The 21,734-nt window shown below is 37.8% G+C and overlaps 2 protein-coding genes across 2 annotated transcripts; both read left to right on the plus strand.

The window, feature by feature from the left end:
• The first annotated feature begins 2,153 nt into the window (after positions 1-2,153).
• Positions 2,154-2,771, plus strand: LOC114372990. Its single transcript, XM_028330550.1, has one exon. The coding sequence runs from the start codon at positions 2,154-2,156 to the stop codon at positions 2,769-2,771; it is 618 nt and encodes a 205-aa protein (XP_028186351.1).
• Positions 2,772-14,323: 11,552 nt separating this feature from the next.
• On the plus strand, positions 14,324-18,006 carry LOC114374357 (cytokinin dehydrogenase 6-like). Its single transcript, XM_028331998.1, has 5 exons — positions 14,324-15,482; positions 15,737-15,864; positions 15,981-16,241; positions 16,712-16,974; positions 17,412-18,006. The coding sequence occupies exons 1-5, from the start codon at positions 14,798-14,800 to the stop codon at positions 17,731-17,733; spliced, it is 1,659 nt and encodes a 552-aa protein (XP_028187799.1). The 5' UTR covers positions 14,324-14,797; the 3' UTR covers positions 17,734-18,006.
• Positions 18,007-21,734: the final 3,728 nt, after the last annotated feature.

Consider the following 21,734-nt stretch of genomic DNA (forward strand, 5'->3'; position numbering starts at 1 on the left):
CGAATAGATTTTACAGTACAAAACCCAACATTTGCTTTATTTCAACCCTTATAAGTGTTTACATACCGAATATATGTGGTCTAGGTGAAACAAATTTCTTGAGGATATGATACTTAGTCTTACCGCTTTATATACTACTTGTGCGAATCAGTACACTTGCCGATAGCTACCAACAAGTTTTTGGCACCGTTGCCAGGGAATTTCTTTCCTCTTAGATAGTATAATTCAGTTTAGAAACATTTATTCTTTGATTATTTCCTGTGAATAAATAGAATTCAATTTTTTTTCTCGACTTGGTTAACTGCTGCTCTGTTTAGTTGTTTCTTGTATGCGAGGTAATTCTTCAGCAGGGATTTAGCTCCATTAGATTTGGAGATTGAAGCTACTTGCAGGAGGAACAAGGTAGAAAGAAGGAGGAAAGCTTTACAAGAGAGGACAGTCCAACCAAGTGCCGAGGGAACTCTTTCATCATAATCATCTTCGTCATTTCCAACAAACTTGAGGGAATCCGAAGTTGTTGCATCTAAAGCTCACATCATGGTGGATGAGCAACCACAAAGGGTTACTCTTGAGGACTACTCCAGCTCTATCGTGCCACAATTTTTCCCAAGCATTGCGCGACCGGAAGTTCAAGCTCATAATATTTCATATCCATATTCCTTGATTCAGCTGATTCAAGGAAATCTATTCCATGGTTTGCCTAATGAAGACCCTTATGCACACCTTGCAACTTACATAGAAATCTACAATACAGTGAAGATCGTATGGGTGCCGGAAGATGCAATAAGGTTGAGCTTGTTTTCATTCTCCTTAGCTGGTGAAGCTAAAAGATGGTTACATTCTTTCAAAGGGAACAACTTGAAGACATGGGAGGAAGTAGTAGAGAAATTTCTGAAAAAGTACTTCCCTGAATCAAAGACAACTAAGGGCAAAACGTCTATTTCCTCATTCCATCAGTTTCCAGATGAGTCTTTGAATGATTTCGTGGTTTGCTGCGGAAGACACCTACTCATGGATTCATAGAGCCTATTTAGTTGAATATCTTCATTGATGGTTTGAGACCACATTCCAAGCAATTGTTAGATGCTTTTGCTGGAGGATAGATTAAGTTGAAGACTCCAGAAGAAGCAATGGAACTCATTGAGAATATGGCTGCTAGTGATCATGCTATTTTGTGTGATAGAACTCATATACCCACCAAGAGAAGCCTGTTGAAACTTTCTTCACAAGATGCATTGTTGGCACATAATAAGCTGTTATCTAAGCAGCTAGAATCACTCATCGAGACACTCAACAAGTTTCCAACATAGTTACAAACGACTTAGCCCTCTCATTCAGTTGTTATGCAAGTTGAAGGCTGCAGTATTTGTGGAGGAGCTCATGAATTCGGCTATTGTATACCCTAAGATGATGCTGCTAAAGAAGTAAATTACATGGGGAATCAAAACAGGCAGGGATTTCATTCAAGCGGCTTTTCAGGTTACCAGCAAAGAGGAAATTTCAATCAAAATCAAGGGCAAGGATGAAGGTCACATCCAGGGAATCAGTTTAACAAGGATTAAGGAGGACCTTCCAATAGACCTCCTAATCAAGGACCTAACTTGTATGAGAGGACCACCAAGCTGGAAGAAACTTTGGCTCAGTTTATGCAGGTGTTAATGTCTAATCATAAGAGCATTGAGTCAACCATCAAGAACCTGGAGATCCAAGTGGGGCAGCTGGCCAAGCAAATAGCTGAGAATTCTTCTGGAGGCTTTGGAGCTAATACTAAGAAGAATCCAAAAGAAAAGTGTAAGGCTGTCATGACCAGAAGAAAAAGGGAGACCATTATGGAGAATGAAGGAAGGGATAATGACGAGGAGGAGTTAGGAGTTGAAAAAGAAAAAGAAAAAGAGGGAGATCATATGGAGGAGAGAAAAATAAAAAAAAATGAGGAAGAAAAAAATGCAAAAAAGAGAGATAGTGAAGAGGAGAAGAAGACTAAGAGTGAGTTGGCAAGAAAGAAGAAGAAGGAGGTTGTCCCAAGTTCTGGAAAGGAAGCACTATACCCTTTGGTGTCATCTAAGAAGGACAAGGAACGAAACTTTGCTCGTTTCCTTGATATCTTCAAGAAATTGGAGATCACTATTCTGTTTTGAGAAGCCTTGCAACAGATGCCACTCTACTCCAAGTTTCTCAAAGATATGCTGACCAAGAAGGGAAAATGCATCCACAGTGACAACATTATGGTGGAAGGAAATTGTAGTGTTGTCATTCAGAGGATCCTTCCACCAAAATATAAGGATCCAAGGAGTGTTACCATCCCTTGCTCAATTGGTCTTGTGTTAGTTGGAAAAGTACTTATTCACTTAGGGGCTAGCATCAATCTAATGCCCCTATCCATGTGTAGAAGGATTGGAGAATTGGAAATCCTACTAACAAGAATGACATTGCAGCTGGCGGATCACTCAGTTACGAGGCCATATGGTGTAGTAGAAGATGTATTGGTCAAAGTGCGTCAATTCACTTTCCCTGCAGATTTTGTGATTATGGACATTGAAGAGGATGTTGAGATTCCATTGATTCTAGGCCGTCCATTCATGTTGACAGCCAATTGTGTGGTTGATATGGGAAAGGGTAACCTTGAGATGAGTATAGATGATCAAAAGGTTACTTTCAACCTATTTGATGCAGTGAAACATTCAAAGGACCAAAATGTCTGTTCCAAGATGGAGAAGATTGAGAATGAGACAACTCAGATTGCCAGAGCTAAAGTGTTACAAGACCCTTAGAGGTAACATATGTAAAGCTAGCGACGTTAAAGAAGAGCTTACTGGGAGGTAACCCAACTTTTTCTTAATTTTCTCAATCATTTTTCTGTTAAGCATTGCATGTAGTTAGGTTTTGACTCATTTGAGATTCCTAGAGTAAGGTGTTACGCATGTTTTGTATGATAAACGGGTCGGCCAAAAGCTTCTCAGAAGCATTGGATGAGGAAAGAACTTAGGAAATTTTCAGTCATCCAACTCGCTCAGCGTGCCCCATGCGCTAAGCGAGATGTACCCTATGCGCTGAGTGAGTATCAATTCTCGCTAAGGGAGCCAACCCCCATCCATTGGTTGTTGGGGTCTCGCTAAGTGAGATAGTCGTGCTAAGCCTAAGATCCTATGGGGTTGTGTATTTATTGAAATTGGGCTAAGCGAGTCATCTTGCTAAGCGCGGCATAGTCTCTCGCTAAGTGCGCCTATGCGCTAAGCGCAAAATGCTCTCTGCCTGGACCTTCATGATAATTGGGCTAAGTGGGCCATCCCGCTAAGCCCAAAACCCTCTTTGGAATGGCAATAGCGCTAAGTGAGACCATCTCGCTAAGCGCGACCCCACTACTACATCAAAAAAGCTGCATAACTCGCTAAGCGTGCCTCCTGAGCGCTAAGCCCAAAAACCTCTCGGGTTTCCTATTTTTCGAATTGAGCTACGTGAGTCAGTCCCGCTAAGCGCATGAGTTTAAATTCTAAAAATTCAAACGTCATTGAATGCTCATTTAGTGAGTCACTCGTGCTTAGTGAGCAGATCAAAATTGCCAAAAATAAAACATAACTGCCTTAGGCAGTTACCTTTGCATCATTTTATAACCTCGTACACACATCATTGGAAATCATTTGCATTCTTGCTTTGTGCTCATATTCTTTCTCTGCTTCTTGCCTTCAATTCACTTCAATCTCAGCAATCCAAATAAGTTTCCTTATTCTATTGTCATTTTAATTTTCTGAACCCTAGGGTAGAAGACCTATAAGTTGTTCTGTGATTTTGTGTTGTTGATGTTGTTGTTACTTTGTGTTTACTTGCTTAGTTAGTATGTTTTTAGGGCTTTAATTGAGTGTATAATTTAGGTTGTTTGTAGGTCTAAGCCTCAGGCTTCCTATGCCTGAAAGTGGCTAGGGAGTTGAGGCATCGAAGCCCTATTTTCTGGAAATTTCGATGCACTCGCTAAGCGAGCCCTGCCCGCTAAGCGAGTACATCCATTTTGGTTGAATTTCTGGGTTTTCTGATGAAAACGCTAAGCGGACCCTGTCCCGCTAAGCAAGTTCATCATTTTTGTTTAAATTTCTGCATATTTGTATGAACTCGCTAAGCCATTGCACTACGAGTTAGTGAGCCTTTAAATTTCAGTTTTTAATTTCTGAGTTCGCATGAACTCGCTAAGCTGGCATGCCGTGCTTAGCGAGTACACTTAGTTAGGTCTGTTACTAAGAGGCTTTTTGCATTCCCTTCTGTGAATGTATGAATACATGATTTTGATGATGCCAAAGTAGAATCAAACAAGGTTGCTTTAAAGGAGAAACATTGCTTCAAAATTTATACAAGGTTGCTTCAACAAACAAAGCCTTGCTTCAAGATTAACTAAAGATCAAGCCTTACCTCAAAACAAAGTGTTTCCAAGACATCCAAGGCTCTGTTAATGTTAAAAAGGGTTTTGAATTTGAATTTTGAACCTGTAATCGATTACCTGATGTTTGTAATCGATTACCAGCAACGAAACTCTTGAAATTGAAATTTAAAAGTCATGACCCTTCAAAATATAACTATGTAATCGATTACTAGAAACTCGTAATCGATTACCAGTGAAAAATTTCAGAATTATTTTTTTTTTGAAAAGACACATCTCTTCAAACCATTTTGAAAAGGCATGAAGGGCCTATATATATGTGTGTCTGATTTCAAAAAGCAAGAGAGAGAGATTCCAAAAGAACTTCATTGTAAAATGCTCTCTCAACAACTCTTGGGTAAACACTTGCAAATCTATTGAGAGTTCATCCAGGAACTTCAAATTGTATTATCCACTCTAAAGGAGAGAAATCTTTCTGTTCTTCTCAAAAAGTCAATTGTAATCAAGAAACTGGTTGTCTCTTGAATTGTGAGTTTCCTGAACACAAGGGAAAGAGATTCCTTGGGTGTTCAGAAGTTGTAAAAAGGTTTTTTACAAAGATAGTGGAAAATCTCAAGTGGGATGCTTGAGGACTAGACGTAGGCACGAGAAGTGGCCGAACCAGTATAAATCAAGTTTGCATTTCTTTCTTCCCTTATCTCATTTATGTTATTGCAATCAATTTTGTCTTACATGTTTAAAGAATACTATTAAATTGATTGCTGCTTCTTCTTCTGCATTCTGAGCCTATCATTTAGAAGGGGGTTAAAAGTTTGTTAGTGGGAAATTTTGAAACTTAATTCACCCCCCCTCTTAAGTTATTGAGACCGCTTGTCCAACACCTTCGTGGCTAAGCGGGCCATGCTCGCTAAGCCCAAAAGTGCCTCTGTAATAAAATTGGGTTAAGCGAGTCTGTCTCGCTAAGCCCAAGGTAATTTAGTTTCTGTAGGTTTTGTTCATGCGCTAAGTGAGTCATGCTCACTAAGCGCAAATACCTCTCTGTCTTAGAATAAGGCTTAGTGAGCCTGTCTCGCTAAGCCATTAATGTTGTAGTAGTTAAGTCCGCTAAGCGCTCACTGGCGCTAAGCCTAGGTAGTGTGTCGCGCTAAGCGAGCCATGCTCGCTAAGTGCAATTAGCTCTCTTAGAGAATAAAGCTTAGTGAGTCATGCTCGCTTAGCCAGTGTGTTGTTTAAGCTAAGCGAGGGTGTCTCGCTTAGCCAGAGTCTATGTTTTTCTATTGTCGTGCTAAGCGCGCCCTGGGCGCTAAGCACATATCTATTATTTTCTGAAGGCGCGCTAAGCAAGCCTGTCTCACTAAGCGCCTAACTCTTTTTCCTGTTTTGATTTTCTGTTATCTATTTTCAATAAACCTTATCTAACTTCATTTCTTTTGCTTGTTTTGGTGCAAATGGCCTCCAGGAAGAGAAGAGCGTCCACCTCCCGACCTCAGGAACCCTATGACACTACACGGTTCATTTTTGAGGTCGCATGAGAGTGATATGAGTAGAACATTCACACCATGAACATCCTCCCCGAGAGGAATGTTGAACTGGCTATTACACAATACGATGAGTTCTGCTAGGAGCTCGAGAAACGCAGATGGCACAGGGCCTTGACCAGGCAACCGGATAACCACATTGATGTGGCCCTGGTCAAGGAATTCTACGCTAACCTCTTTGATCCAGAAGACAAGTCCCTGAGGCAGGTCAGAGTGCGGGGAAAGCTAATTAAGTTTGACGCGGCTACACTGAATGAGTTTCTGGAGAGCCCAGTCGTCCTAGAGCCTGAGGAGAGATATTCTATATACTCCAGATTCTGTCACACTCACCCCGTTCCCCAGGAGCTCGCCGCCAGACTATGCATTCTAGGGAGGGGTTTCGTACTTAATGTTGAGGGAGCGCCTTGGAAGCTCCTTAGGAAGGACCTCACCATACTCCCACAGACCTGGAGTGTCCTATCCTACTCTAACCTCGCCCCCACTTCTCACATGTCTGATCTTAACATGGATAGGGCGAGATTGGTATATGGACTCGTCATGAAGATGGACATGGACGTGGGATCGATCATCTCTGGACAGATTTCTCATATGGCCCAGTCTAACTCCTTTAGGCTTGGTTTCCCTGCCCTGATCACAACTCTATGCATTGCCAGAGGAGTTGTCCCTGATCCCTTAACCTCTGAGTCCTTGAGCCCAGCCATTAACTTGGCTTACATCAGGAAGAACTGCTGGAACCTGGATGATCCTACCATCACATTTCCCGAGTCCCGGTTGGCCAGGGCTCGGGGACCCTCAGATGCTTCCACTTCTGCCCCTGCTCCTACTCCAGCTCTGGTTCCTCCTCTAGCACCTCTAGGACTCTCCGGTCCTTCCGTGTAGACCCCAGACGTCATAATGCCGATACTGCAGAGCCTCCACCATGGCTTATGCCTGGTGATGCAGAGTATCCATGACTTGGCTCAGCATCGGCCCATCATCAGCATAGAGGACTTTATGGCCCAGGTGGCCTGGCCAGGAGTCCAGCCTTCTTCTGCGGGGGAAGGTGAGACTTCTACAGCCCAGGAGCCGCAGCCAGAGCCAGAGGAGATGCTTAAGGGCACTCCTACTGCCACACCTATGGAGGTCACAGATGAGGGATATGGCACTGTCGACACAGATTACATAGCAGATATCACAGCAGCGCAGGGCACCTGGGATCCTTGGCCCACTACAGCTCAGGACACACCTATGCCAACTCAGGATGCCCCCACATCACCTCATGATGACCCAGCACCGGCTCAGGATGATTGATGACAAGATTCCATTTTATTTTTATGCTATTTAGACAACTTTTTAGTTTTAGTTTAGTTTTATTTATTTACTTAGCATAGTTTTATAGCTTTTTGAACAGTTTATGGTTTTTAAACTATGCACAGTGGGTTTTGGTTTTTGAAACATGTTTTGGTTTTAATTTTTGGTGTTTTTTGATTGGTTTGAATTTGATTGATTGCATGAATTGAGTGATTTGCGATACTAGACCACATGCCTTAAATAAGTATGCGGTAGTTAGAAGAGAAAGAACATGAAATTAGGGTCGTGAGTGAAAATGTTAGTGTGTTTGACAAGTAAATAGCGAAGGTAATCATTGGATATAACCTGGTGAGATGTGTGAATCAAAATTGTGAGAGAACGGCTAACATCAAGTACCGATTTTTGCATGAATCTCTGAATGCTGAATGAATGCATGATTTGGAAATAATGAAGGCCATGATTGATTGATTTAGCCACTTAGCCAAACAGCCTTACCTTGTTCATGAATGATTAAACCCTTGCACCCATTTTGAGCCTGAATATGATTGAATGAATTCTTGAACCCTAAGCCTGATTGAAATTATAATCTTCGTTGACCTTTCCTTAGGTTATAGAGACCATTATGGTTTAAGACAAATTTGCCCCAAAATTGGGGGAGTGTGTTTGGGTGATTTTGATTGCAGGAAGGAAAGCAACAATCATAAAAAGTTATATATAGTAGCAGCAATCATAAGCTACTAAAAAAAAAGAGAAGATGGAAATTTCAAGAATAAGTGAAGCTTTGTGTGTTGTTGCTTGAGCTGAATGTCTATTATGCTTGTGGCATATCAATAAAAGCTGGGGATTAAAGAAGAAGGTGATCTAAGGATGAATGCTCTCCTAGAACCTAAGATTTGCATCCTAGAAAAACCATGAATTGTTTGTAGCCTAGCCTCATTACAAGCCAAGAAAGTCCTTCAGATTCATTTTGTGTATTTGTGATTGTATGAAATGAGATGAAGTGAAAAAGTTGAGACTTGTGTTAGTTGTTGATTGAAGAATTACCTTAAACACTTGTGCTTATGAGAGAAATAGTGGTCGTGAGGATTAAGCTTGGTTAACCTTCCTTGATACCTGTCATGCTTGCTAGTTTATTTCATTTGTGCTGCTTAATAGACATGTTCATATCTTTGAAATAATGCATATCTTTGTGAAAGGTTGTTGGTTGAAGCATTGCTAGGTTTCTCTATTCCTATGATTGAAACATTTGAAGCAAGCACGATTTTGGCTAACCACTGTTGATTCCTTTCACTTGAGGACAAGTAAACTATTATTTCTTTGTTTAAGGACAAGAAAAACTATAAATTTGGGGGAGTTTGTTAGTTTCTATTCATAAGTTAACTTGATATTGAAAATTTGCAAGGAAATAGCAATGTGCCTCCAATTTGTGGTTCCTTGTGTAGGAATTATACATATTTTCTTTATGGTGTGATTTTAGAGGGTAGAAACTCCAATTTTGTGACCTAATGTTGAATCCAACTCAATTTCAGGCCAAAGAAGAGAAGGTTAAAGTTGTTGATGCCTCGCTTAGCGAGGCAGATCCACTCAGCGAGATGCATCTGCTTAGTGAAGCATCCAGCTTGCTTAGCGGATGGGAGACCCTAAAAGAGGACAAGCCAGAGATCTGCACGCCCAGCGCGCAGCCAGCCCACCCAGCGAGGATGTTGTCTTTTCTCACGCTTAACGCGCCCATGCTCACTAAGTGAAAATTCACTAACTTGCACTCAGTGAGACATGCTCGCTGAGCGAGTCTTCGGAAGTTGAAGAGTCCAAGATCCTTTAAAACACTGAAGTTGGCAGAGTTTCAGAGAGAACCAGTAGATAGTAGGTAGAGAACGAGTTTTGAGCAGCAAAGAGAGCTTAGCTTAGGAAAAAAAAGAGATTTAGGGTTTAGAGGTTGGAGAAGACATTCTCATCATCTTCTTCCAATTTCTTTCATCAAAAATAGTTTCTTTCTTGTATTTTTGAAGCTTTGCTTGTAATGGAAGGCTAAGCCTCTTTGTTTGGGAGTTACTACTGAACCTTTTGATGCAATACTTGTACTGTCTATTTAATGTTATTTCTCTGTGTTCATTGCATCTATGGCTTGATCACCCATTTGTATGCGTAGTTAAACTTTTTAGTATTGGAAAATGCTTTAAAACCTTAGAACTTGATAGAGCAAGCTAGAAATCTGTATGTCTAGGAATGGAGTGCAGTGATCTAGTCCATTTTACACTATAGGCTTGTGCAACTCTTTTAGAACAAGTTTGTTGAGGAATCAAGGACAAAGTCTAAAGAGAGTTAAGCTCATTCATGTGAGGAATCATGGTTTGAGTAGTTTCTTAGTGTAAGAACACTAGGGTAACGTTACATAGAGAAAACGCATTTTATACAGTAAGAGAAATTCAGTAGGACACTCCCCAACGCTTCTAACTTGATAGTTGTCACTTTTTATAGCTTTAAATATTCTGTTTATGTTCGAATAAATTTTATAGTACAAAACCCAACATTTGCTTTATTTCAACCCTTATAAGTGTTTACATACTGAATATACGTGGTCTAGGTGAAAAAAATTCCCTGAGGATACGATACTCGATCTTACCATTTTATATACTACTTGTGTGAATCAGTACACTTGCCGACAGCTACCAACAGAGCACTACCCCTAAGAATCCCATTAAGCTTCAATATCGGCTGGAGTGACCAAAAGATCCAAAGTTAGCCAGCTAGGAATATCATGATCTGTTACAGGAGGATTCTAACGAGCTCCTACATCATCCACAATGGCAAAAATTGATTCAAGAATTGATCTTGCAGATTTATTGGTGGTGGATTTGATACATAATGCCTCGCTAAGAATCGAATCAAGGGCATGGTGTTCAACTGTCGTGACCGATATGGGTACTTCAACGACAAACATAGGAAAATAACGAAGATCAAAAGTTGTAAGAACCAAAGAGGGTCAGAAACACTACTTAGGCTTTGTTTGGGTTTCATTTTCTCTAAAAGCAAAAAGATGGATTTATAAAGAAAAGACAAAAATAGGGAGCTTGTGGCCATAGGATTATCTTATTGAAGCAAAGTGATGTGAGAGGCATATTCAGATATAATGGCTTTAGGGTAGGAACAAATGAAGTACTCACAGTACCAATAGAGCAAAAATGCATTGTGTTTTTTTTTTTTATCTAAAATCATTGCATTTGATTTCTTCAGCAATGATTAAATGGGAATAGTTGTTTGAAGCCCTAGAAAAAGCGATATCCAGATTTTCACCTACAGTGGCATGACTTGAAGGGAGCTCAAGTCCAGCTATCGACAAGCCCAAGATTAGAGCTACATCGTGAAGGGTAATAGTCATTGCACCAAAAGGGAAGATAAATGCATTTATGATTGTGGACCAAAAGCTGAGGAAGCTGAAAATCAGAGGATAGTTGGGTGTGACATCCTGTTTGGAAAGATTGATGGCATACAAAATACCCCAATGTTTCCATTGAGTTTCCTTAGCTTTGGTCATTTGGCTAAGCCAACTGAAATAAGGGTTAGAATTGTGTGGCTAGGTACAAGATTGGAGGGGATATCTTGGATTCTAAACCAAGAGGTAATTAGCAATGCTTGACCATCTTGATGATGAAGGTAGTGTTTGAGGAGCATAACACCATCCTCAATGTCAAAGGCATTAGGAAAAAGGTAGTAATGGCCTTCATGAGCACCGAGTGCTATGTCTTTACCAAAAGAGAAGATGCAAAGTTGCGATGGCGGTTGCGACTCATCGTCATCATCATGGTCATAGTTGTGGTGAGATTGAGAGCTACCGTTGGAAGACATGGTGGATTGAAGTGCAAGAAAAACAAGAAGCAGAAGGGATAAGCAAAGAAGGAAGAAGGGTAAAGGTAATGTAGATGGTTTCACGGAACAATATAGTCTGCTATTTAAAGAAAGGTGAAAGAAGTGTTTTGTAATAGCTAGAATTTGAAAAATAGTTCAGATTAAGTCAAGAAAAATAGAAAGAGATTAACATATATCTTAAGTGCTTCATTTAAACCAAACAACATTAAGATATAAGGGGTCATTTGTTATCTCTCAAATTATTTTGATTAGCCGATATGATAAAACTAAAAGATAAGGTTGTTGTCGAATTATAGGAATGAAGATAAAGGCAAATAAATTCAAAGTTATTTTGAATTATTTGAATTTATTATCGTTAAATGGTTATGATTTGGCAGTCAAAGTCAAACCAAAGTGAACAAGATCTTCCCTTATCATGGGGCCAAAAAACTTGGGACGATCAAAGGGTTAAGGAAAGAGTCGCAATGGAAGATTAGCTTAATTGGGTATGCCTTGAAGATAAGAGCAAAAATTAGAGCCAAAAAAGTGTGTATGAAGATAAGATTAGCCAAAGCCTTTGTAAATAAGCCGAAATTGATAATATGGCAGCCAAGTAGTGGCCTAACGTGAGCAAGCACGATCTTAGACGGTTATAATTTTTTATCTTTTGTATAAATATGTGTTTGAAAAACGTTGGAGAATGGTTGAACCAATCAATCAATACAATTATCTTTTCCTAGCTATTTTTCTTCCAATTTACTTGCTTTCTATCTTGTTATTTTGAAATTCATTTATCTTTTAGTCCCATATCTTTCTAAATTATGTTACAATTCACTTCCAACCAAGTGTTTTTTGGAGTAACTTGGGAACCCATTGAAATTGAGAGGAAAAATTTCCCTTTCAGCTCACAAATCGCTTGATCACGGATTCAAATTTTGAAATCGGGTTGGAGCAAACATTAGTCGAAACACATTCGGCTAACCTTGTGATTTCACGCGACAACAATGTCTTATGAATGAAATTTCAAAAGAGATTAATCATGAACAAAGTTAACAAATATTTTACACCAATATCATAATGAAAAAAGAAACTAATTTTTCCAAATACCTTTAATTCCATAAAGCTTAACATCTTTTAATTAAAAGCTAACTTTTCAACAATATTTTTCCAACTATTGATGAAGCTTATTTTGGTTTATAAAAGTAGCATATGACCATGTTATAAACTCTTTTTGAATTATTTCGGTAAATGTATCAAAATAATCATTTTTAAGAGACCAAATTAAATTTATTATTAGCAATAAAAAAATATTAAGTAAACACTTAATTAAGCTATTTCATTTTTAATGTCCAAACATCTAATTAATAGGAGTTCCATCTCCTTCTATTCTCATGCTTAATGAACAACTTGATTGAGCTTGATCACTAGTTTGACTTTAATTAATAAACAACCCTCATTATATCGATTTGACTTCTCTGTTGTCTCTGTGCTGTCCCATTAAAACTATACAGTTTTCATGATTTTTAAAATTAAATGTCACTATTAAATATTAACATAGTTGTTGTGCATTGTTATTTTAATGGAACAATACAAAGACAATATGTAAAAAAACAACAAAGAAGCCAAATTCCTCATTGTATAATACATAACCATTTTATGAGTATCATGTTACCTATGCAAGTTATTAATATGGTTTTAATTTTGATCATTTTATTTGATCATTTTATTTAATTTTTTATAATGTTAACTCGTAATTAACTCACATTGTATGTCATGTTACATATATGAACGTATCTATAAGTTTCTTATAAAAGATTCAACAATACTGACCAAAGAAAGTCTCAACATGATTTTCTCATCACCGCCCGCTTATTGTTAAATATTGACAATTCTTCATTTTACGCTGCCTAAAAGGTGTTTCTGCTCTCCATAATCTAGGCATCAATGGTCACTAGAGTAGCCCAATAATGTGACCACCACTATACTTGATTAAGAGCATTCTCACATGATAATCACTCAGCTAACAATAATTTGTGCCCTGATTTATTTATTAATGGTCGGTCTCCTTCTAGAAAACATTGTCATCGATTAGGTTTCTCACCATAATTAATTAGGAAGACTATTACTTTTGTTTACATTTCACACTATTATAACCTAATTTTTCACTATTTATCACTCTAACAATAACAGTGAGAATGCACTCTTACTATAGAGACAAGAGCCCTTGCACTAGATATCAAGCTCGGGCACCAATCAAGTATTATAGAAGAATAAGGACTAAATTATACAAAAAACGAAATGGTAGGACAGGCTAAAGAAAGGAAAAGAAAATGAAGAAATAAAGCAAAATAAAACTAGAGTAAGAAAGGAAAAAATCTTAGCAATAAAACGCCAACATGTGGAATCCATAACCATGAAATTGAATATCCTAATTGGAACTCCTCACTAATTGACTCGACAGAAATAGTAATCCAACTTATTAAGGAGAAGAAAACAAAAAGAGAGACAAACACTTATCAATTATCATCATTATGTTTTCCCCTCATTGAAACATAGATGCTGCTACCTAGAGGCTATTTCCCACAAGTGAACATTTCCCACATAGATCAAGAAGGGAGAGGTTTTCTTTCCAATTCCAGGACCACATGCAACCCATTGGTGACCAAAATAAATTCAACAAGAGATTACGAATGCATGCTGTATAGCTTTTCCAATCCAATAAAGTGACAAGTTTTTATCACTCTAAGAAGCTGTAAAATCTCTCATTGGACCAAAAACTCAAGTTGCTATGAAAAAGGATAAAAGGCACACAAGAGTACAAGTACTAGAGTAATTCAATGCCACCCAAATACAATAACAAAAGAAAGCACTAATAAAAAAACTTGTTCAATAGCTGTGTACTAAAGATTCTAATAAAAAACATAGGCAGCAACAGCAGTGGTGGTTGTGCAGCATTGCATCAGAATGTAAGTAGCAGTCTTTCATTGTTTCCATTTGTTCTTGCAATAGCTTGACCTACAAAGGAGGGCCCCAAGAAGACCCTACATGGCCAATCAATAGCACAAATGGAACGAAACTTCACGTGTCACATGGACCAACATAGACCCCACCAATGTCATATCTCTCTCTTGAATGTATTCATACAACCCTGCAAGTCCTTCTCATTCAATTTAATGGCAGGAATACTCGATGTTTACACTCCGACAGTAATGGATTCACCACCACCACGACATAGTGAGGTAGACAGGAGCATTGGCATATCATAACTGCCCCAAGAGGCAGAGAAAAATATATGAATATGCAGTGACAAAAGGACTTGTTTTTTTTCTTTTTTCTATTTTTTCTAAATTCGGAAAAAATAGAGCATGCTTAAATTGGTTAATGATCAAAAAAATAGAAACATGTCTGTCCTTGATGGAAAGATGGGGGGGTTGTGGTAGGAACTGTTTGGAAAAGTGGCAAGATTTGTGAGATCTCTCTTTGGTGTCACTTTTTCCTCTTCAACTTGGCATAAGTATGATGGCTTCGGTTTCTCTTTTAAACAAACTCGCCCCAAAAGTGAGAAGAACCAAAAGGAATCCTTCCAAGAAATAACCATTCTTCATACGGATTCTCATAACTGAAAGGTTGACTCAACCACCTACAAACAAACTTCTATAAATTCTGCCCCTACCATCTCCTTCTTCACTTCATCCCTTACCCTTTTGTTTGTACTCACAAACCAAACCAAACCAAACAAACAAGCAAAGCCTACAATATGATGATTAAACTTCTCCACCACCCTTTAACCACCAACAAGTCTTCCTACAGAAAAATGAGATATCCGTCATTCAGCCTCCTTAGAGAACACAACATTCTGTTCATAAGGGGCTTCATGATCTTGTTCCTCAGCTGCATAACCATTCAGCTTAATTTCTGTATTTCCAGCACCCCTTCTTCTCTCAAAGCACTTCCCTTGGAGGGACACTTCAGTTTTGAAGAAGCTGACCTTAAACATGCAGCCAGTGACTTTGGCAACAGGTACCAATCTCACCCCATGGCAGTGCTGCATCCAAAATCAGTTTCTGACATTGCAAACACCATAAAGCATATCTGGAACTTGGGGCCAAGTTCTCAGCTCAGTGTTGCAGCTAGAGGCCATGGCCACTCACTCCAGGGGCAAGCACAGGCCCATGGAGGAGTTGTTATCAACATGGAATCACTCAGTGTCCCAGAAATGCAGGTGCATACAGGAGAATCATCTCCTTATGTTGATGTCTCAGGAGGGGAATTGTGGATAAACATCTTGCATGAGACACTAAGGTATGGATTTACACCAAGATCATGGACAGATTACTTACATCTCACAGTTGGTGGCACTTTGTCCAATGCTGGTGTAAGTGGCCAAGCATTTAGGCATGGTCCCCAGATAAGTAATGTTCAGAAGCTGGAGATTGTTACAGGTTGGTAACTTAGTGAAAAATCTTATGATATGGCAGATAAGAGCAACAAGGTCAAGGGTCTAAAGGGGAAAAACATACATATAAAACATGTTCTACATACAACAGCTACTATTTTGTCTCTTGTGAACTAATAATAATTCACTTGAAACTGACTTAATAACTTCCCATATATAATTAATTCCTTAGTAAACATTGTTTTGCTATGCTTTCTCTTGGATGAATGAAAATGATGGTCTATATAATAATGACTGCAGGAACTGGAGAAGTGGTAAACTGTTCTGAGGAGCAGAATGGTGAACTCTTTCACAGTGTACTTGGAGGGCTAGGTCAGTTTGGCATTATAACAAGAGCAAGAATATTCCTGGAACCAGCACCTGCCATGGTAATAATGCATCAAGGACAATAATAATATACCAGAAACAAGGTCCTATCAATTTTAATTAGTGGTATGCAATTAAGTACCGGTTGTGATCATGGAGTATTTCTGTTTTTGAACAGGTAAAATGGATCAGGGTGTTGTATGCAGATTTCACAGCATTCATTAGAGACCAAGAGAAATTAATATTTGCAGAAAAGGCCTTTGATTATGTTGAAGGATTTGTGATAATAAACAGAACTGGTCTGCTAAATAACTGGAGCTCATCCTTCAACCCACAAGACCCAGTTCAAGCTAGTGAGTTCAAGTCAGATGGAAGAACTCTCTTCTGCCTAGAATTGGCCAAATACTACAATCTTGAAGAAACCCTTCTAGTGAATCAGGTGAGGGACTAACTCCTTACACCTAAACCTAAAGTTTGATTTGATTTAATTATTTTTGCAAAATACAAAATCAAATAAATAATTATGATTAAATATGTTTAAGGTATCTTATAAATGATTCAATTTTTTTAATCCTTAATAATTTTTTTTGTTATTTTAAGTTTTGATATATTGAATTTTTTATTTTGAGTCTCTATTACTAATTAAGTGAGATATGTCATTATAAATTGATCTTCTTAATATTATCGACACTTGATGGTAGAAATCAAACAAAAATTTTAATATATTGAAAACTCAAAACAACAAAAAAATTATTAAGAAATTAGAATATAATTCGTTCATTTACCATTTACATTAAATATATATTAAGTTAAATAATTACTTTATTATTACACAAAATCAAATTAAAACTAATTTAACTATCTCTCTCTCACTCACTTTGTTATGTTATATTTATTTTTTCTTTGCAGGAAGTTGAGAAACATTTGTCCCGCTTGAACTATATCCCATCAACACTTTTTCTAACGGAAGTCACATATGTAGACTTTCTAGACAGGGTGCATACCTCAGAGGTCAAGTTGCGTTCAAAAGGCTTGTGGGATGTTCCACACCCATGGCTCAATCTTTTTATACCCAAAACCAAAATACACCATTTCGCAGAGGTTGTCTTCGGGAACATCGTTAAAGAAACAAGCAACGGCCCTGTCCTTATCTACCCAGTAAATAAATCAAAGTAATGCTTGTTTTCTTCTTTCTTTCTTTTTTTTCCACCACCAATCTTTAACATAAATTAAAATTGAGTTTATTAGGCATGAAATCATTGATGATTCTAATTATATTCTAATCAGAAATTATTATTATTATTTTTAAGATAGTTACAATGAAGGGTCAAATATATAGTCCTCTAATTAATTTATAAAAAACTAATAATTTTTGTTCCTCTTCACAGTAAAAATTATAATAGACAAAAATCATTATTTTTTTAAATTCAGAAACTAAATTTATTAAAGTTAAAATATAAATCAATTTTTACCGAAAGTATAATTAACTAAAAACATATTTTACACATGATAAATCTTTCACATAAGAAAATTTGTTACTAAATGATAATATAATGCCAGTACATGTCCTATTTATTAATGTTTTAATTTTATTTTATTTTTTGTGCAGATGGGACAACAGAACTTCTGTTGTTATTCCAGAGGAAGATATTTTCTACTTAGTGGCATTTCTTGCCTCTGCAGTCCCCTCTTCCAATGGTCCTGATGGCCTTGAGCACATTTTGAGTCGGAACAAAAAAATTTTAGAGTATTGTGAAAGAGCCAATCTTGGGGTAAAGCAATATTTGCCCCACTACTCTACACAGGAAGAATGGACGGCGCACTTTGGTTCCCAATGGGAGATTTTCAAGAAAAGAAAATCACTTTATGACCCTTTGGCTATACTTGCCCCTGGCCAAGGAATATTTCAAAAATCAATAACCTTCTCATGACGGTAGCCACGTTTTAGTAATGAGAAGAAAAAAAAGGCCCTTATGGCATATATATGTGAATATATTCCTGCATATGCATACTGTGTGTGTTGCACCAAGACAGCACAAGAGTTACTGGGTCAATACAAGAGAACAAAGGTTTCAAACGTGAATTATTATTATAGGGTTTCAAAAAATATACCAATATTATCAGTGCTAGAAACGAATGTATATATCAATTTTGCAAACAGCTCCTTATTTTGTTTTGTAATGTAGCCAATTTCAAGAACAAAAGTTATGTGCCCCTGCTACATAAATATTAAGACAACTAAAGCAAAAATCAATTCATCCATGTCATGGCTCTAAAATGCAGGACAGTCACCTGAAGCAGGGTCCATGGCATCACCCTGCAATAATTTTTTTGGCTTATCGCACTATGGTTTTACACTATTCATACACTGCTCATTAAAAAATTAAATAAATAAAAAAAACGCTATTCATACACCCAACCATTTGTTGCATAGGAAAGAGTAGAATTTTGGAGATTTTCTTTTTCATTATTTAAATAAGATGTTAGTGCAAATATCAACATAAGCAGAAAAACAAATTGTTTATAGGAATATAAAAGACGAATTGAACAATAGGGCCGAGTCACAGTCTCACAGACTAGGTCACTCTCTTTAAGATATTTCACAACTAGTTCTGCCTGAAGTGTGCAACAATTAACAACATCGTCGTTCCTGGAATAAAATAGCCTTCCAATATGAGTCAAAACCCTCTCTGTCCCACAAACTAACATCCACGTAAAATTCTAAATTGCTCGGAAACTTAAAATGGTAAAGAGCATTACCTTTAATTTTTTTTCTATATTGTCTCGCATATTGATGCCTCTATATTTTTTTTCTCTCAATCATATACCTTTTAAAAAGTTTTTTTTGTTTTAACTCTCTAGTTCATTAAGAAGAGGTCACTAATTTGAAGTTCGACCGAGAGGTAAGTGAAACCTAACCAAGAATTGTTTCCGTCAAATATCAAACTTGGGTAGTACCCGAACTATTTAACCTTAACTTCAACACATTCAACACTTCACTTGATTGCCTTTAAAAAGGTTTGAAACGGTCCCTTTAACTAAGTCGTACCTCGGAGAAAGGAGACCTAGTCAAGAAGCATTCAAGTGTAAAGTGTAATATGTATCTCTAGGTCAAATGACGAGATATATATAGTGACTGTCAGACCTTAATTTCATCTGAGTATGATGTTTTTATCATTCACCTGTGATGTTTTGATCATTACTAACTAAATTATGGTGTTTGGCACCGGTTGCAGCACAAGGTCAAGGGATCGCTCAAGTTGATATTTGATTGTCAGATCCAAGAACAAAAACCACGAGGAAAGGGGGCAAAATGACCATTTTTTGGATGTTTCTAAGCTTGAGTTCGCTCAGGCCAACATCTAGCTCGCTTGGGCCATGGAATGCCTTCATCCTTAAGCAACCAGCTCACCTGGGCGAGCTTACCTTTAAGCCTAAGCAACTGGCTCACCTGGGAGAGCTCCAGCTCGCTTGGGCTAGCTTCCCTTGCCCCAAATGCCTTTTTCTATAAATAACCATGCAGGGGAAAAGGTTAAGGTGTTGGGGGAACTGAAGAAAACAGAGGGAAAACGCAAAAGGAAAAGGAGAAGAAGAAAAGTAAAGTCAAGGCGTTGCCGAATCGTGAGCGTAGATTATTTCTTTCGTTGTTTCTCTTGCTAGCCTTATGCCCTGTGCAACGATCAGTTAGTTTTGCTTAAGAGTTGAATGTAATCCATGTACCCTTATGGGTCCCTCTTGATGTTATATATGTAATCTTTTCTGCTCAAATATCACTTGAGATCGTTTCAAGATCCAACGTCTTAACAATTCTCTCCGCTTTTCAAAATTTAAAACGTCGTTTCAAGGTCCAACACCTTAACAACTCTTTATTCGCAATTAAAATAAATCTTTCAAAACCATAAAATCAATTTAACACACAAACATTCAGGCTTAAAGAACTACGTATGCCTGATTTCCCCATTGCACCTAAGGATACGTAAGAGCAAGGGAAACGCCCTCGTCGATTCGAAATAATAATAATAATAATAATAATAATAATAATAAATAATTTTGAAGTCACGTTTTGCACACTCGATTAAAGGCTGTCGTCCCTTGTGATGGACGCGTGTGGTGCTAATACCTTCCCTATGCGTAAACAACTCCCGAACCCTTTTTTTCAAAATTTGTAGACCTCTTTTTGGTTTTTCTAACATTTTCCTTAAATAAACGTTGGTGGCGACTCTCACTTGTTTTTTGTCTGTTTTCTTTCGTTGTCCCGTTGTGAGGTAGGTTGCAACAGATGACGACTCCACTAGGGAAATTGTTAGAGAGTTAAGCCACTTGATCATTGTGCAATTTTATCGTGACTTTTTCTTTATTTATGTTCCCTTTTCTCTTTTATCCTTATGTTATGCTCACGTTCATGATCATTTCATTCTGCTATAGTTCTTTTTGTGGTTTTTGCTTTAACCCCATTTCTTTTATCCTTTGTTTTGTTCATACTTGTATATAATCTTTTCCATGTTATTACCTCTTGGTGTGTATCTTTGTATCTATTACCTTCATAGTTAGAAATAATTTGTGCCATTGAATCCTGGGATAGATGACATGTGATGTGCTTGTTGTATTTACTAGGGAATTTTTTGTCTACTTGGCAGGTAGGGTTGGTTAATTCTTAGGTTGCTCCGTTCACACATGACACCTACACTTTTTGCACACACTTTGAGATATCAAGCCCTATACCTGGGTTTGTGTGAGCCATAGGGAGTGGAGGTCGATCTGTGGTCATGCTGGGTCCCCGACTCGCTTGATAATAGTGAAGCCTCATCTAGAGTTTTCCTCTTTTGGTGATGCATTGTCGCTGATAGTCCCTATCGCCATAGTGTATTACCTAAGAGGATGATATCTCTAGAGGCCGGTAAGGTTACATGAAAATACCCTTGGGAGTTGTCACTAGATAGTGGACTTTTGGATCCTTTCCATTAGGTTCCTGAATTAAGGACACAGAGCAAACTCACCATGCCTAGTTTCCTTGATCGCATCATGTATCTCTTCATGGCATCATAATGGACATATCATTACTGCATTTATCATTTATCATATTCATGCATTGCATTTGCGTAAGTCATTGCATTGTCATACATTATTCATTTAGCATGTTTTTGTTCAGCCAATTGCATACATTCTGTTATCATCGCTCGCATGTTGCATAATCCTTTCGTATAGTTGCTCATGTCTTGCATTCCCTTCTTTGTCACCAAAAGTCATAGGGAAGTGTGAAAGTACACCCCGTTTTTAGTTTCATGTGTTGGGTACCATGGTAATAACTATAAACAAACCTTGTTGGGGCTATACAATCCGTTCTCCCGAAAATGATTGAAATCACATGAACATGGTACCCAATGCATTGTTAACAAGAAAGGGTGGTCTTCCGGGTGTCTTGTGTCGGTTTGATAAATACATTTGTCATGCATAGCATAACTATGCCCTGATTGTTCATCATATCTCCTCTATGATAGGTTGTTGAAATATTGGCGATCAAGATTTCTATTTCTGCAAACATAGGATCGAACCAAGCGCAGTCTTTTGAGAAGAGGATTTTATCAAGTCAAGGTCAAAGTATGGAAGTAACCAATTTGCAAAAGTTGGGGCAAAAGATAGGTCAAATTTACATAGCTTCTTTGACTATTTCCAACACATGATTGAGCTAATAACTCATAAAATTAGGAACCGTTGATGTTCCATGTTTTATTTCCAGTTGCACTTTGACTCTAACGAGATTTAATGAAAACTAGAGTTGATTCGACCCTATGTCCTGTGTAAAATTCGCAATTCTTCATGCTTGCTTGTCTTTCCACTTTGATTGCATTGCTCATTGCATTCTTTCCTTGAAATCAGAATCATAATCATTGTAACCAAAAAGAAATATCGCGCTTTATGGCACCTTACCAGA

The sequence above is a fragment of the Glycine soja genome, chromosome 11 (assembly GCF_004193775.1).
Source record: "Glycine soja cultivar W05 chromosome 11, ASM419377v2, whole genome shotgun sequence".
NCBI lineage: Eukaryota > Viridiplantae > Streptophyta > Magnoliopsida > Fabales > Fabaceae > Glycine > Glycine soja.